At 37.2% G+C, this 14773-nt stretch overlaps 1 protein-coding gene across 1 annotated transcript in view; it reads left to right on the top strand.

Annotated features, from left to right (window-relative positions):
- Pxn (Peroxidasin) overlaps window positions 1-14773 on the top strand; it is a 96080-nt gene that overhangs the window by 54625 nt on the left and 26682 nt on the right. The window contains exons 6-7 of the mRNA XM_074174193.1: window positions 4880-5155; window positions 9207-9779. Coding sequence (XP_074030294.1) covers window positions 4880-5155; window positions 9207-9779 — 849 coding nt within the window. The remainder of the gene's footprint in view (window positions 1-4879; window positions 5156-9206; window positions 9780-14773) is intronic.

Here is a 14773-nt window from a genome sequence, read left to right as displayed (position 1 = left end):
GTTCATCAGCTGCTCGGGCAGCTGCCCTAAAGAGAAATGCTCCAATTCCTGCTCTCTCATGGTCACGAACCATGCAGAGAAGGGGATCCGAACTCCTGACGGCTCTACATACAGGCTGTATCCAATACCATTTTGTCATGTAGACACTCCAAACTCAAAAGTCCACGGCCTCCCTGTTGTCGGGGGAAGTACAACCGTGGAACGGACGATTTGGGATGCAAACTCCTATAGAGATGCATCATTTTTCGGGTCTTTAGGTCGAGTTGATACAGCTCCTCCTGAGTCCACTTCACTACTCCAAATGAGTAGAGTAAGATTGAAAGGACAAGCATATTTGTTGCAGCAACTTTGTTCTTCCCCAATAGTTCCGATGAACAGATCTGTCGAAGTTTGTGCTGATACTTGCTGTGGAGAGAGTTCTTCACTGTTGTTACCTCTTGTGAGTGGCGTTGTTCCGAGGTAATTATACGTCTCTCCGGCATCCAAATGGTGTAGGATGCTTCCATCTACGAGCTGCACATCATCTCCGCAATCCCTGCATCGTCCTCTTTTGAGGACGGAATTTCATACCGATAGCATGAGTGTATTCTTCCACCACCCTCAAGGACTGATGGAGTTCCTTCTCTCCAGAGGCATGAAGTTTGAGATCATCCATATAAAACAAATGGGTGACCTTATTATTATTATATTTGGCCTGATCTCAATTATTGAAGCATACCTGTAACAGACGTTCAAAAGAAACTCATGGAAGACAATGGAAAAACAGCACAAACCTGACATGTCACGTTACGCTTACTTCAAGTCTTTCGTGCCGTTGTGATGGGTTTTTATTTGCCAATTCGAATCAGTGCACTTTCGTCAATGTCGATTAATTCCGTCAACATAAACATTGTGTGCTCGGGATTCGAAGAAGTCACGAGTGCCGTTTTCGTCTTGTCCTGATTAACGAAGGTTCTATAGGTGAGAAAGTTATCTAAGAGCTTGAAAAGATGGTAGTCGATTGGCGAGAAGTCTGATGAGTATGGTGTACCCATGGCCTTTTTTAGGATGTGCCTGGTTGGCTCATTAGTGTCCATTCACTGTTTTGAACGTCTCCTGTTGTCGTAGAGCAGTGGTCGCCAACTTCTTCAATGTGTAGAGCTACTTTGTTAATTTTGGAATAAACAGCGAGCTACCCACACGGAAGCCACGTAACACAACGTAAATGAAATAATCCACAGTTAATTTATCATTATATGTATTTATTTTAGTATTTAACTGGTAATACATAATACATAGGTACTAATAATAAACTAATAACAAAATAACTAATATTACTAGTACGTACTTGTTCATAGCTACATTCCTACCTATCAAACGAAGGTGTTTGAAAAATAAACACAAACTTTTATCCAGCCACAACGGCATGTCACGTATGATTTGAAAATAGTTAATAATAACAACAAAAAAGTAACGCACTATCATGAACATAAACATTGAAAAATAAAAAAGCACGTTCAATGAGAAGGCTGACACTCAAGACTCATCGATAATTTTTTTAATGTTTGCAGTATAATTTGATGCAGCCATTCGAATACAATTATCCAAATGTTCATCTGTAAGTCGATTGCGATATTTGTTCTTAATAAACTTCATATTGGAAAAAGAAGATTCACATAAATAGGTTGAACTGAATAATGCTTTCACTTTCAAGACAATACGGCATAGAACTGGATATTTGTCTTTACTTGCAATAGGCCAGATACATTCATTACTTGAGACTAACAATTTTAAGGCTAAATCATTTTGAAACTCAATGACAATCGCTGTTGCAGCGATGTCTTCGCCAAAGTTCTGCATAACACAAGTTGCAAACTGTTGGATATCAATTTCCATAAAGGGTGAAACAACACTGCGCTACTAAAGCCATTTCATTGAAATCCTTAAAACGATTTTTTTGAAGTTATTCTTCAGGGTAGAAATTATTTCTACATGATATTTGTTGTCATAGGGTTCTAATGGATTTTGAGATATTTTTTCTGAAAGAATAGGAAAATGCTTGGCATCGCTGTTAATTAGGTTTTGTTCCCAAAACTCCAGCTTTTTGATAAATGCTTTTATATCAGAAATCATTTCCGCTAGTTCTTTGTCTCTCCCCTGAAGCTGCAAATTAAGTTCGTTTAATTTCTCTGTAAGGTCCACGAAAAAACCAAAATCTCTAAGCCAGATTGAATTTTCAAGTTCCGGAGTCCGTTCATCGCGTTGTTTGAAAAATTGAACTATGCCATCATTAAAACGTTTCAGCACCCGTCCCTACTTAATCATCGGACTTAAGAGTGAAGGAGTAGGTCCCCGTATTGACAGTCAACTTCATCGGCCAAGGTTCTGAATAATCTTCTTTGTAACGCTTGAGCTCTAATCTTGTTCACAATTTTTACTACCAGTTTCATAACGTTGTTTAGTTTCAGGAAATTTCCACATAATGCTTGCTGATGGATAATGCAGTGGTAACAGAGAAATTGCGGAAAAGTTTCATCTTTTCGACATAACCAGACCCTTATCACAACCCACCATAGCTGGAGCGCCATCGGTTGTCAAGCCTACCATTTTAGATATTGGAATTTTCTCGGAACAAATAATATTTTTTAAATGAGAAAACAACTCACGTCCAGTAGTGTGTCCTTTCAGTGGAATGAACTTCAAAAGATCTTCTTTAATCGTAAAATCACTAAAAACCATCCTGACGAACACGGCCATCTGGGCAGTGTCAACGACATCTGCTGATTCATCCAGTAGAAGTGAAAAATAAACACAGTTATCTAAGTCAGTTCTTAACTGTAAAAAAATATCATTGCTCATTACTTCTACACGTCTCATCACTGTATTAGCAGAAAGTTGCATATATTTTATAGCTGAAACTATCTCATCTTTATTTCTAAAGTTGGCAAATAACGAATCAACAGTTTCTAAAAACGCCTGTTTCATCATTTCCCCGTCTTCATAAGGTTTCTTTTTTTGTGCAATTATCTGGGACACACGGTACGATGCTTCAGTTGCAGCCTTATTTTTGTCGATTGTTCTTAAAAATATTGATTGTTGTCCAATTAACTGCTTTTTTAACTGTTTCAGTTTCTCCTTTCTGGCGGCAGAATGTAGTGGGAATGATTTTTCAAAATTAGAATGTTCAGTTTTATGATGTCTCTCAATATTTCTTTTTTTAGCAACGGAGACCGAAGTATTACATAACAAACACACATTTTTATCTTTAACTTCTGTAAAAAAGTATTGTTCGTCCCATTCCGAATGGAAGTGGTATGTCTTTACCTTCTTATAACTGCTTGCCATAATATTATTTTTGTTGTTCTCTACTAACCCAACCGCTGGACGTTGGTTACGCATTCAGTTTTAAACTAAGCGCAATGTCGCCGCGCCGTGCGAATTTATCCCGTTCAAAGCAATCCAGATCGTTCTCGAACACTAACGCGCTGGTCCGGCTGGTCGGTTCTAGCCGATTCTAGTTTGATGGCTTCAGCGGCAGATCGCTCACCGCAATGTTGCAGCTGTTTATGTTTAATATTATGACAATTAGATTTTTTTTGGAATTTTCGGAAGCTTCTCTGATTTTTGCGGTTTGTATTTTTTAAATTAAAATCGTTGTAAGAGCTACCAGAATTGCCTCCGCGAGCTACCGGTAGCTCGCGATCGACAGGTTGGCGACCACTGTCGTAGAGGATCCACTTTTCATCACGCGTGACGTTATGTTATGATCGACGCCTCTTGTGGGGTATTGTCCATCAACTTTTAGACATAAGTATTTTAGGAACTTCCTCTGTACGCTCTCAATTGATGTTTTTTGGTAGTCGTAAACTGGATTCCATAACACAGAACCATACTCTAACTTAGATCTGGCATACGCAAAATATAGCAATTTTAAGGTGGCAATACTTTTGAAGTTCTTGCCATTTCTGTAAATGAATCCAAGCATCCTATTCGCATCAGCAGTCATATTCCGTATATATGTTGTAAATATTAATTTACTGTCGTATCTTTCATCTCCTGTTCGCGGTCGATTGTAGTATTGTTGATTGTACATTGAAGTTCACTTTTTTGTTGTAAATAATATCATTTTACATTTGGATACATTCAGTTGTAGACGATTATTATTACACCAAAGTTTGATTACATCTAATTCATGTTGTACACGTTGGCAGTCAGTAATGTCGATTTTATAATATAGTTTCAGGTCGTCCGCAAATAGTAGGCTAGGAATATTCAAAGAGGTTGCCAAATCATTGATAAAAATAAAAAATAAAAGAGGTCCAAGATTAGAACCTTGTGGTACCCCAGATGTAACTACGTACTGAGCCGATTTGAAAGATTCATATTCAACGAATTCTTTTTTGTTAACTAGATATGATACAATTAGAGTAGGCAGTTGGTTAAAGAGTCCCAATTTTGTCAATTTGCTGAGAAAAACATAATGGTCCATTTGATCGAAGGCTTTTTGAAAGTCTAAATAAACATCACATCGACTTGTTTTTGCTTGTCTAGGTATTGATTTAAACATGCAAGATTTGTCATACATGATTTTTGTTGTACGAAACCATGCTGAGTAGGAGAAATAACTTTTTGAATATGGGAGTACATGGAATTTTGTACACATATCTCAAAGAGTTCAGAAAAGTTACATAAAATTGAAATTGTCTCCTAGTTTGTGATATCGCTAGAGTCGCCTTTCCTTAATATCGGACAAATTCGAGTCGTTTTCCACTGCTCAGGGAAGTCACAAATATTTATTGAGATGAATGACTTTAAAATGGACAAAACTTTCGAAACAACCTACAATACCCATATGAGAATTATTGCTGTTTCATCACAATACAAACTGGATTTTTTTCAGCTCAAGGGCCACCAGAGTTCAGGAGAAAACCAGAAACAGTTTATTCAACATCTGGTGAGGCTGAAGTCAAGCTACACTGTCGAGTTGTAGGAAATCCAATACCGTTGATAAAGTGGGCCAAAAATGGAGTACAACTTCCTTCGTCTGAGAAATATTTTTATGAGGTAGATGGACTCGTGATAAGGGATATCAACCCCCTCGATCATGGTAGCTATCTATGTGAAGCGATCAATCAGTATGGTAGAATAGCAGCAGAAGGCAATCTAATCATCAAAGGTAAATTTTGAATCATTAAACGCAACTCTTCGATTTCAAAGAATCAACTAGGTAGGAATATATTCCATTCGGGTTTCAGTAAATGTACACAAAAGCACGTGCATGTATTTTTTTATCAGGGCCGCAATGAGGATAAAATATTGCAATGTATTTTCAATGTATTTGGATTAAGAATTTTCGAAATATAAATTTGCAATACCGTAATACCAACGGAATTAAAACAATAATATAATAAAAAATATTATACAAGGTGACGTAAAAATACATAAGTATATAATTAATGTGATGGTATAAAATAAAAAATAAAAATTAAGATGTTTGTTAGGACTTTCTTTGATATGTTTATGAAAGTTGTTATAGATTCCACTGAAAGTGGTACAGTGGTAAAGTGTTTTTGAACAATTTTAAAGGTTCTATGACATGTAAATGTGTTTTGTTGGTCATTATGGTTTTATTCAATTTTTCAGGTTGAAAGGTGATGATAAAATCTTTAGAAATGAATACGAAAATAGCATTTTGATCTTGGAAGTGAAATAAATATTTATAATGAATACAGAATATATTATTAACTGTTACCATTCTAATTCGTCAGAAGACGTGTCACTATGATTTACTGCAAATTATTTAATTTGTTACTCGATAATATTGTCCAATTCAAAAATGTTTCCTCCATTTTCACTGCACGTGATCAATGCATTGTTTCTACTTTTCTGACTTAATGGTAGCTATCACATTATGGAAGATGTTTTTCATGTTCGGAAATTTAAATTTTGTGTTATACTCCGCAACATTTTTTTTATATCAGTCCAAATTAACTCAATGGGATTAAGTTCGCAGTTATATGGTGGTGGCCTCAAAATTTTGAGATTTAGCTATTTCATCAATAGTATATTTATCATATTTGCTGTAGCATATACCCAGACAAATAAATCAGCCCAAGATGGCAGCCATCTTAATATTGCCGTGCAATGAGAAGCCTGAATATAAACTGTTTCAAATATCCAGATACAATGTACACAATGCCCATCTTGAGGAAGTGACAGAATTATCAACCAAAGTTTTTTAAATCATCTAAAGAAACAATTTGTTCAGGCCAGTCTCAACTCCCTACACTGTAGGTTAATGGACTTACACCTATCAGAAAACAACTATTTCACTAGTTCGGACTTCCATTGTCTACTATATAAAATGATTTGAAATCCCTGAAACAACTAAAAAAGAAGAATTGAAAATGAATACCTGAAAATAACAATTATATTAACCAAAATAAACCTGAAATGAAATAATAGTGAAATAAAATAAAAGTAAAAATAGAACAATTGAATAAAAAAAAATAAAGAAATGAAAAAAGAAAATAAAAATAAAAAGTGGAGAGATTCCAAGTCACGTTAGTTCACGACGTTTCGATTGTTAGTATCTACAATCGTCTTTGGGTGATGACTGAACTGATTCCTCCGAGAGATGACTATTTATAGGTCGTTCGAGTACTTTCACTTATCCCCGCTTTCCATTTTCCGCTTCACTGGTTCCGTGGGAGATGACCGTTTTGGCGGGAGTTGGCCATTTTTCGCTTGATGATGGGTTTCCATATGTTGCGTATTTCTACGCTGGCTTGGCTGAATACGTTGTTGGACAACATGTATGCGGCTTCCTTGAATTTTCTCCTGACCCAATTATCCTCTCTGTGCAAGATCTCAGCTTGGGACCACTCGATGTTGTGTTGATGGGTCCAAACATGGTCTGCTATTCCTGATTTGCTGGTTTCCCCTCGCTGTGTGTGTTTCTTGTGTTCGGCAATGCGAACATTCAATGGCCTCTTAGTTTCACCAATATAGGATTTTCCGCACTCACAGGGTATCCGGTAAATGCAATTCTTGGAATCGCAGTCCGCGTTTGGTCGCCTGGTTTTCGTGAGGCTGCTACGGATAGTGTTACCGGATCTGAAGCAGGTTCTGATGTTGTACTTGGAACCAATTCTTCTTATCCTCTCCGATAATTCTCTGATGTAGGGAAGTGCAAGCACTGGTTGTGACGGCTTCTCTTCCTTGCGAAGCTCTTGCTGTCTTCTAGCCAAAGTCTTTTCTACCATCGCTTTGGAGTAGCCATTCCGTTGAAGATCATTTTTGATGATGTCTAGTTCCTTCTCGAGACCTTCCTTCGGATTACAAAGCCCAAAAGCACGGTCTAATAGAGTCTTGATGATTCCTCTTTTAGACGATTGATGGTGGTTGGATTCGTGGTTCAGATACTGTCCCGTATGAGTGGGTTTTCGGTATACAGATGTTTCCCACTTCAGAATCTGGTACAACTTCCTTTCGATTGATGCAGTAGGGTCCCGTACGATCTTTGTGTATTGTCCCTTCTGAAGAACCTCTTCGATCTTCTATTCGTAGAGAACGGTATCCATCACCACAGTAGCGTTTCCTTTATCTGCAGGTAGGATCTTGATGGTGTGGTCTCTACGTAGGCCGTTCAGAGCTCTACGTTCTTCATTGCTCGATCCAGCTGTTCTCTAATTTTCCATCTGAACTCTTCTGCCTCGGTCTGGTCAATAAGGAATTCACTGCAGTAATTATCTCCAAAGTGGGCACAGATGTTGGCGTAATGGCGAAATTTAGGCCTTTTCTCAACAAGGATTCCTCTATTCCCGTGAGCGGGCGGGAACTCATGTTGATGTCGTTGGCGGCTTCATAGTTGTCCTGTTTTCGGTCTGTATAAGAAAACAACTACTTTCCTGGCTAATACCACGAAGGGCGTTAGATTATATCCGACAGGTGATGATAGACACTACCTTGCACTGACGAGTGGCCAAACAGCCCGAAACCGGTCTGCAAGTGTGTTCCAATAACTGAAAATCTATTGCGGCAGTTGTATCGCCAACAGCATATGCAGGAATAACTTCAGTGAAGAATCCTGCACTGACACCTGTCGGATATAATACAACGCCCTTCGTGGTGTTAGCCAGGGAAATAGTTGTTTTCTGATAGGTGTCAGTCCATTAACCTACAGTGTAGGGCCTGAACAAGTAGTTTCTTCAGATGATTTGATTTATAGCCAGTCTTCAAGTATGCCCACTGACTATATGCCAAATTTTGTATGTCCAGCATTCACCCAAGTCCCGTCTACAAAATAAATCTTTCTAGTTTCATTTCTGTAGGAGTTAATATTTGTAACTCTCTTTTCCATGGCACTATTTCATCTTTGCCTAAAAGCAAGCTATTTCTTCCTAGTTTTTGATATTTAAAATTTTAGGTTTTTAATAATCTGCACAATGGAGCTCTTTCGAAACTTGAAAAGTCCAGAGCGCCATTTGTCTTTAAGTACCTTTTCAAGAGTAGGGTGTTCGTTACTGAAGAAATACACTACTCTTCTGATTGCATTTCTAGAAAAGTCACCCACCAAATTTATAATTTTTTCACGATTTTGGTTGGTTTTTGGCGCCAAAAATATATGGTTAGAGGTAACAGTTTCATCTTTGAGTAATATTGGATTTTCTTGAGTCTCGTGTTTATACACATTCAAAAGCATTTCTTTGATATTCATGTCGAAATGAGACTTTCTTAATTTAAAGCTACACAAACAATTATAACACAAGACTAGAGTCAAACATCAGCTACGTAGTTACTGTGCTCGGAACAACGATAACAACAACTCGGACACTGCAACTGTTACCACATCATCTTTGATAATATCTTCCGCAGTAGTAGACGAAACTTCAGGCATAGAAACCTGTAGATCACGGCCGAAAAACCCGGAAAATAGCTTTCGCACAGTTATCTGCGACCGTGAAAATTTACATTTTCTGAGGTAACACTGTTCGTCAAGTCGACCGGCAAAAATGATTGTCTGATAAAGTGATTAAAATTGGGTCAATGATAATATAAACAGAAAATTCTCAGTTATCGAAACAGGATACAGAAAGTTCTTGTTTAGAATGATTTTATCTATTTCCAAGAAATATTAGTCAACTGAAATTTGCATCATATTTTCAAGAACAGTATCGTACTCAGTATTTCACATATCGTATACGAATTAAACCGTTATTTTTCAGCCGCTCCCACTTTCACAATCCAGCCAGAGAATCTCAACATACAAATAGGCGGTGTAATCAGACTGGAATGCGTGGCATCCGGCACCCCAACCCCAGAGATAATTTGGTATAAAAACGACGAAGAGATTCAGCGAAATGAGAGGGTGTTCATAAGCGAAGATAATACTTTCCTCCAAATCAAAAACGCACAAGAAACGGACAGTTCGCTATACGTCTGCGAGGCCAGGAACGACGTAGGTATAAGAGAAGTTAGTGCCAGAATCAACGTGGAAAATGTATCCAGAAAACCAGCGAAGTTAGTTTACAAACCGTATAATGTCGAAGCTCTTGTAGGAAGTACTATAGAATTGCCCTGCAGAGCTACTGGAGACCCTAGGCCTGGCATCACTTGGCAAAAGGACGGGTCCAGCATGCAGAGGACCGGCAGGTTCAAAGTAACCCACAACGGAAATTTGTATATTTATAAAGTGGGACCCGAAGATCAAGGCAGATACGAATGTACCGCTCTAAATGACTATGGAAGAGATTCTGCAGCAGGATATCTCACCGTGAAAAATATTCAGAGTCCTACAGGTAATAGAATTTTCATTTATAACAGGCCAAACGATCTGTCACTCATTTTTCATCCCAATTGTATTCAATTTAGTTTAATGCCCCAAGAAACAATAAATGCTTATACTCGAAATTAGCGACTATAACTAACTACAAAATATTTTGAAACAACAATGAAATGTGGTATATTTCCTCTTGTTCCATGATCAGTCATCATTATTTTGGCTACAGGTCAGGTTGAGTTTGTCCACTGAGTAGTACTGCCATGGGTCAGCAATGATTTTGGTACCTAAACAGTTGGTTCTGGGCCTATCTATAGAGTTGATGATTGGTGTCTGCGACACTTATCACTATCTTTCAATATATTTCGATCCATCAGTATCTTCAGTTGTTCACAGTATTTATTTATTCATTTTTTTATTCAACGGCAAAGCCAATTCACAAAAAAAATTTTAACATAGTGTGGGGAACTACAAAGTATTTTGAATGCTCATGTCTGATGTCTACATTACAATTTACAATTTTACAAAACGATAGTTAATTTTGAGATTCGGTGCTGATCGGTCGATCTGTCCGCAGTGTTGTTTTATTTATTAGTGTTGAATTTATTTATATTCAGTGAATTTCTCCATACATTTCAAAAAAAGTTGTTTTTTTTTCGAAAAGTTTCAGAAAGTAAGTAAGAATTATGATTAAATCGAACGGCTGAAAACGATGAATGAAGAAATATTCAGCGAAATAATGCAAGAACCCCAAACCACAAGTAACCCTACCACTCAAGCAAGTCAAAACCCTACCTGTCGATCATATTTTTCAGCATTGAGTCCATCTTTACCGATCAAGTTCCCTAGAAAAGATCAAGCAATTGTTTTCAGCGCTATCGAGAATGGAAATTCACGAGATTATATTCTACAAGTCGGTCCATTAGTTCAACCTAGAAACATACTTTTCTCGTCCAGAATTTCTAATAACAGAATCTGTATATACCTGTACAGCAAGCATTTTGTAGACAAATTTCTCAACGACCATGGCTCTATTAAAATAAATGGTGAAATTATTAAAGCTTGGAGACTAATATCTCCAGCAGAAAGACTAGTAATATCCAATATTAGCCCTACCATACCACACTGTTATTGGATTTACAATTATATCACAAGTAACCTTTCTGAGAATTGGAGCTACAAATCCTGAATATAGCCATATACTCAGTTTTAGAAGGCAGGTTTATATAACACCACCGGAAAATCTGAATATTCCAGAATCAATTGAGATATTTCACGATGTGTCACATATCGTGTGTTTCTATCCAGAGATAACCAAACCTGTTTCAAATGTAAACAAATAGGACATATCGCCGCCAAATGCACAACCCAGACTACCTCCCCTTCCCAAAACACTAGAGAAGCTTTAGAGGAAATACCAAATCAAGCATCTACAAGTCAACAAACGAACGAAAATGTAGACAATTCTACAGAGCAGAATATTAGGAAAACCGGAAAGAGGAACCTTCCAGAAATCTTGAATCCAACGTCAGAAGATCAAGAATTCCTAACACCCAAGAATACAGGCAATACTAAAAAAATCAAAACATGAGACCAATATTAATCAAGCACTTATTCAACCTATCAAGGATTACATTGACAAGCAACAAAGAGAGTTTGTAATCAATTCAGAACAACTGAAGGACCTGTTCGAGAACACACATGGATCGAAAGATGTTTTGAGTATAGCAAAGGACTGTAGAGATGACATCCAAGGACTGATAGACATGTTACTTGAGATCCATCCAAGTATTGAAGACAGAAACTTGAAAGGGAGGTGCACGAAATTGAGGAAAAAATTACAGAGGCAAGTCGAATTCGAAAAGTACGAGCCACAAAGTGACTCTTCAGATAAACTATTTTAAAATGTTTTCTCCCAATAATATTCAATACCATACTGCAATGGAACTTGAATGGATATCATGCCCATTTGAGTATGCTTCAAATATTGCTAGCAGAACATTTCCCAGACATTATTTGCCTACAGGAAACTCATTTTCATGAAAATAATAGTTACCACTCAAAACAGCACAAAGGATTCTTTCAAAATCGCACTTTTAATGGAAAAGCTAGTGGAGGAACAGCAATATATGTCAAATCTAATATGATTGTTAGCCAAATTAACCTAATAACAAATTTGGAGGCTATTGCAGTTGAAATCTTCACGCCAAGAAAAATCCATATATGCAATATATGGAAACCAAACGACGAAATAGACGAACAAGAACTGGAACAATTGTTGGGCCAAATTCCGACACCGCGTTTAATTATTGGAGACTTCAACGAACACAACATTATTTGGGGATCGAATTCCTCAAATGGTAGGGGACACAAATTGGAAAATATTTTCAATAATTCAAACCTTGCCATTTTGAATGATGGATGGAATACAAGAATCAACTCGGAAATTCTTCCGTACTAGACCTATCAACATGCGACCCAAATCTTTTGTGCCAATTGAACTGGAAAGTTATGGAAGATCCCTATGGAAGCGATCATTATCCCATATTAATCACTGACAGGACGAAACGAGATTGCAAATCACCTCCAAGATGGAATTTGAAAAATGCAAACTGGTCTCGATACTCCAACTTCATTGAGGACAATATTTCCCGAATCGAAATTTCCGATGACATCGATTTGACAATGGGGAACTTCAATAATTTGATAAAGAAGGCTACATGAAGCAATTGGGAAAACAAAACATTTACAAAAACATAAACCAGTACCATGGTGGAATAATGAATGTTGTACAGCAATAAGTGCCAGTACACATGCTTTAAAGCAATTCAGAAGGTTTAAAACGGAGGAACTCATGATCGAATATAAAAAACGGAGAGCAAAAATGCGCAAAATAATAAAAGAGGCTGAAACTTTTTCGTGGAAGAAATATATACAAAGTATAAACAGTAATACCCCAATATCAAAAGTATGGAAAATGGTTCGAAACATATTAGGAATTAATGCATATCAAGGAATACCGGCATTAGAGAAGAATGGTATAATGATTACCCAGAGAAAAGAAATAGCTGAAGAAATTGGCGGAAAAATACAAGCAAAACTCTTCCAATGACAATTACGACAAAATATTCCTCTCAAGGAAACTGAAACAGGAACGCATCCCAATTATAATTCAAAACAATCAAGATGCAATAAATATTCCTATCACTAAAGCCAGCTCACCAGGACCAGATGATACTCCGGCACCATTCTTGAAAAATTTGCCTAGAATCGCGAAAAATATACTTATAGTCATATTCAATTTGATATGGACTAAACAGAAATTTCCTCGTATATGGAGTGAAGCATCCTAAGCCCAACAAATCTGCAATACGAACGGAATCATATAGACCTATTTCTCTGACATGTACAATGTGCAAATTGCTGGAGAAAATCGTAAATAAACAACTGATGTGGACACTCGAAAGTAAAAACCAAATCATCCCCGACCAATCCGGATTCAGATCGTTGACCTAGAAAGTCAAATACACGAAGCCTTTGCCAATCAACAGAAATGTATGGCTATTTACTTTGATATTAATAGAGCCTTCGACACAGCATGGCGTCACCATATCCTAACTAAACTTCAAGAATGGGGCTGTCAAGGTAACATATTATCCTTCATTCAAAACTTCTTAAGTGACAGAAAATTTCGAGTTCGAGTTGATGGATTATTATCTCAACAGAAAGATCAATTTGATGGCATTCCACAAGGCTCCATTATTAGCACAACTTTGTTCTACTAAAAAAACCGGCTCAGGCGAGGCTATATGCCGATGATTTGATACTGTTTGCAAATGGAAAAAAACATCAATAACCTAGGAACTCTTTTACAACAGCACTCTTCGAAAATTGGTCCAAACAACTACCAACTATCCCAGTTCAATAAATTGCCACAAATACTAACATCATTATCCAGAACTTCAGGCAACTGCTTATTGAGTATAAGGGCTACAAAGAAATGTACACAGATTCCTCAAAAACTGATGTAGGAGTAGGCGCCGCAGTAGTAATTGTTCAAATCAATTTAACTTTCAAACTTCCGAAAACGGTAACAATCCTCACAGAGGAACTTTTTGCCATTCTCCAAGCACTCCTCTATGCACAAGCAGATGAAGCAGAAAAATTTATAATAATCTCAGACTCGCTCAATAGTCTACAAACACTCGAAAAAATGTATGTGAGACATCCAATCGGTAAAATTATCAAAAGAGAACTTTATAATTTGCAAATTTTGAATGAGCAAGTTGTCCTACTTTGGGTCCTCTCTCATATAGGAATAAGAGGCAACGAAACAGCCGACCGAAGCAAACGTGAGGCGATAATAAACCCGAACCAGAAAGTCTCAAAGCTCACTCCCAACACATTTTTGAAATCATATATTAAAAAAATGCTGAGGGACATCTGGAACAGGAAATGGCAAAATACACAATCCAAACTAAAAGAAATCAAAACAGCGGTAGGACCGTGGGATCATGGAAATCTGACGAGGAGAGAACAAGTGATTATGACTCGAATAGGACATACAAGGCTTACCCTTGTCGAGGAAAGGAACCACAGTGTCAAATTTGTGAAATGCGACTCACAGTAAAACACATCATAACGGAATGTCCGATGTTCCAAATAGAAAGAGACAATTACAATATACCTCAAGATTTGAAAGAAGCTCTAGGACGACATCAAGTGAAAAATATTATTTGCTTTTTAACTGCTCTCAACCAAAGTGTGAATTACAAAATATTAATAAGTCCTTGATCTCGGAGATGAAAAGGTAAAAAATGTCGAGCTGACAACTTGCAGAATTGCATTTGACACACATGTTATGCAGAGGTGAACGTTTCAGAATATTTGTACGTGGTGTTGACAGATAAAAAGAAATTAACCACTCTAGAGGTTGGTCTAGGTACATTGAAATTGAGTTTTTGCAGAATATGTGGGTGAATAATTGAATTATTATTCAGTTTAAAAAGGAAA

This window comes from Leptinotarsa decemlineata, unplaced genomic scaffold (genome assembly GCF_025532065.1).
Source record: "Leptinotarsa decemlineata unplaced genomic scaffold, Ldec_3_MD MMD2_P_RNA_scaffold_12, whole genome shotgun sequence".
NCBI lineage: Eukaryota > Metazoa > Arthropoda > Insecta > Coleoptera > Chrysomelidae > Leptinotarsa > Leptinotarsa decemlineata.
This window is presented reverse-complemented; position numbering and strand designations above follow the sequence as displayed.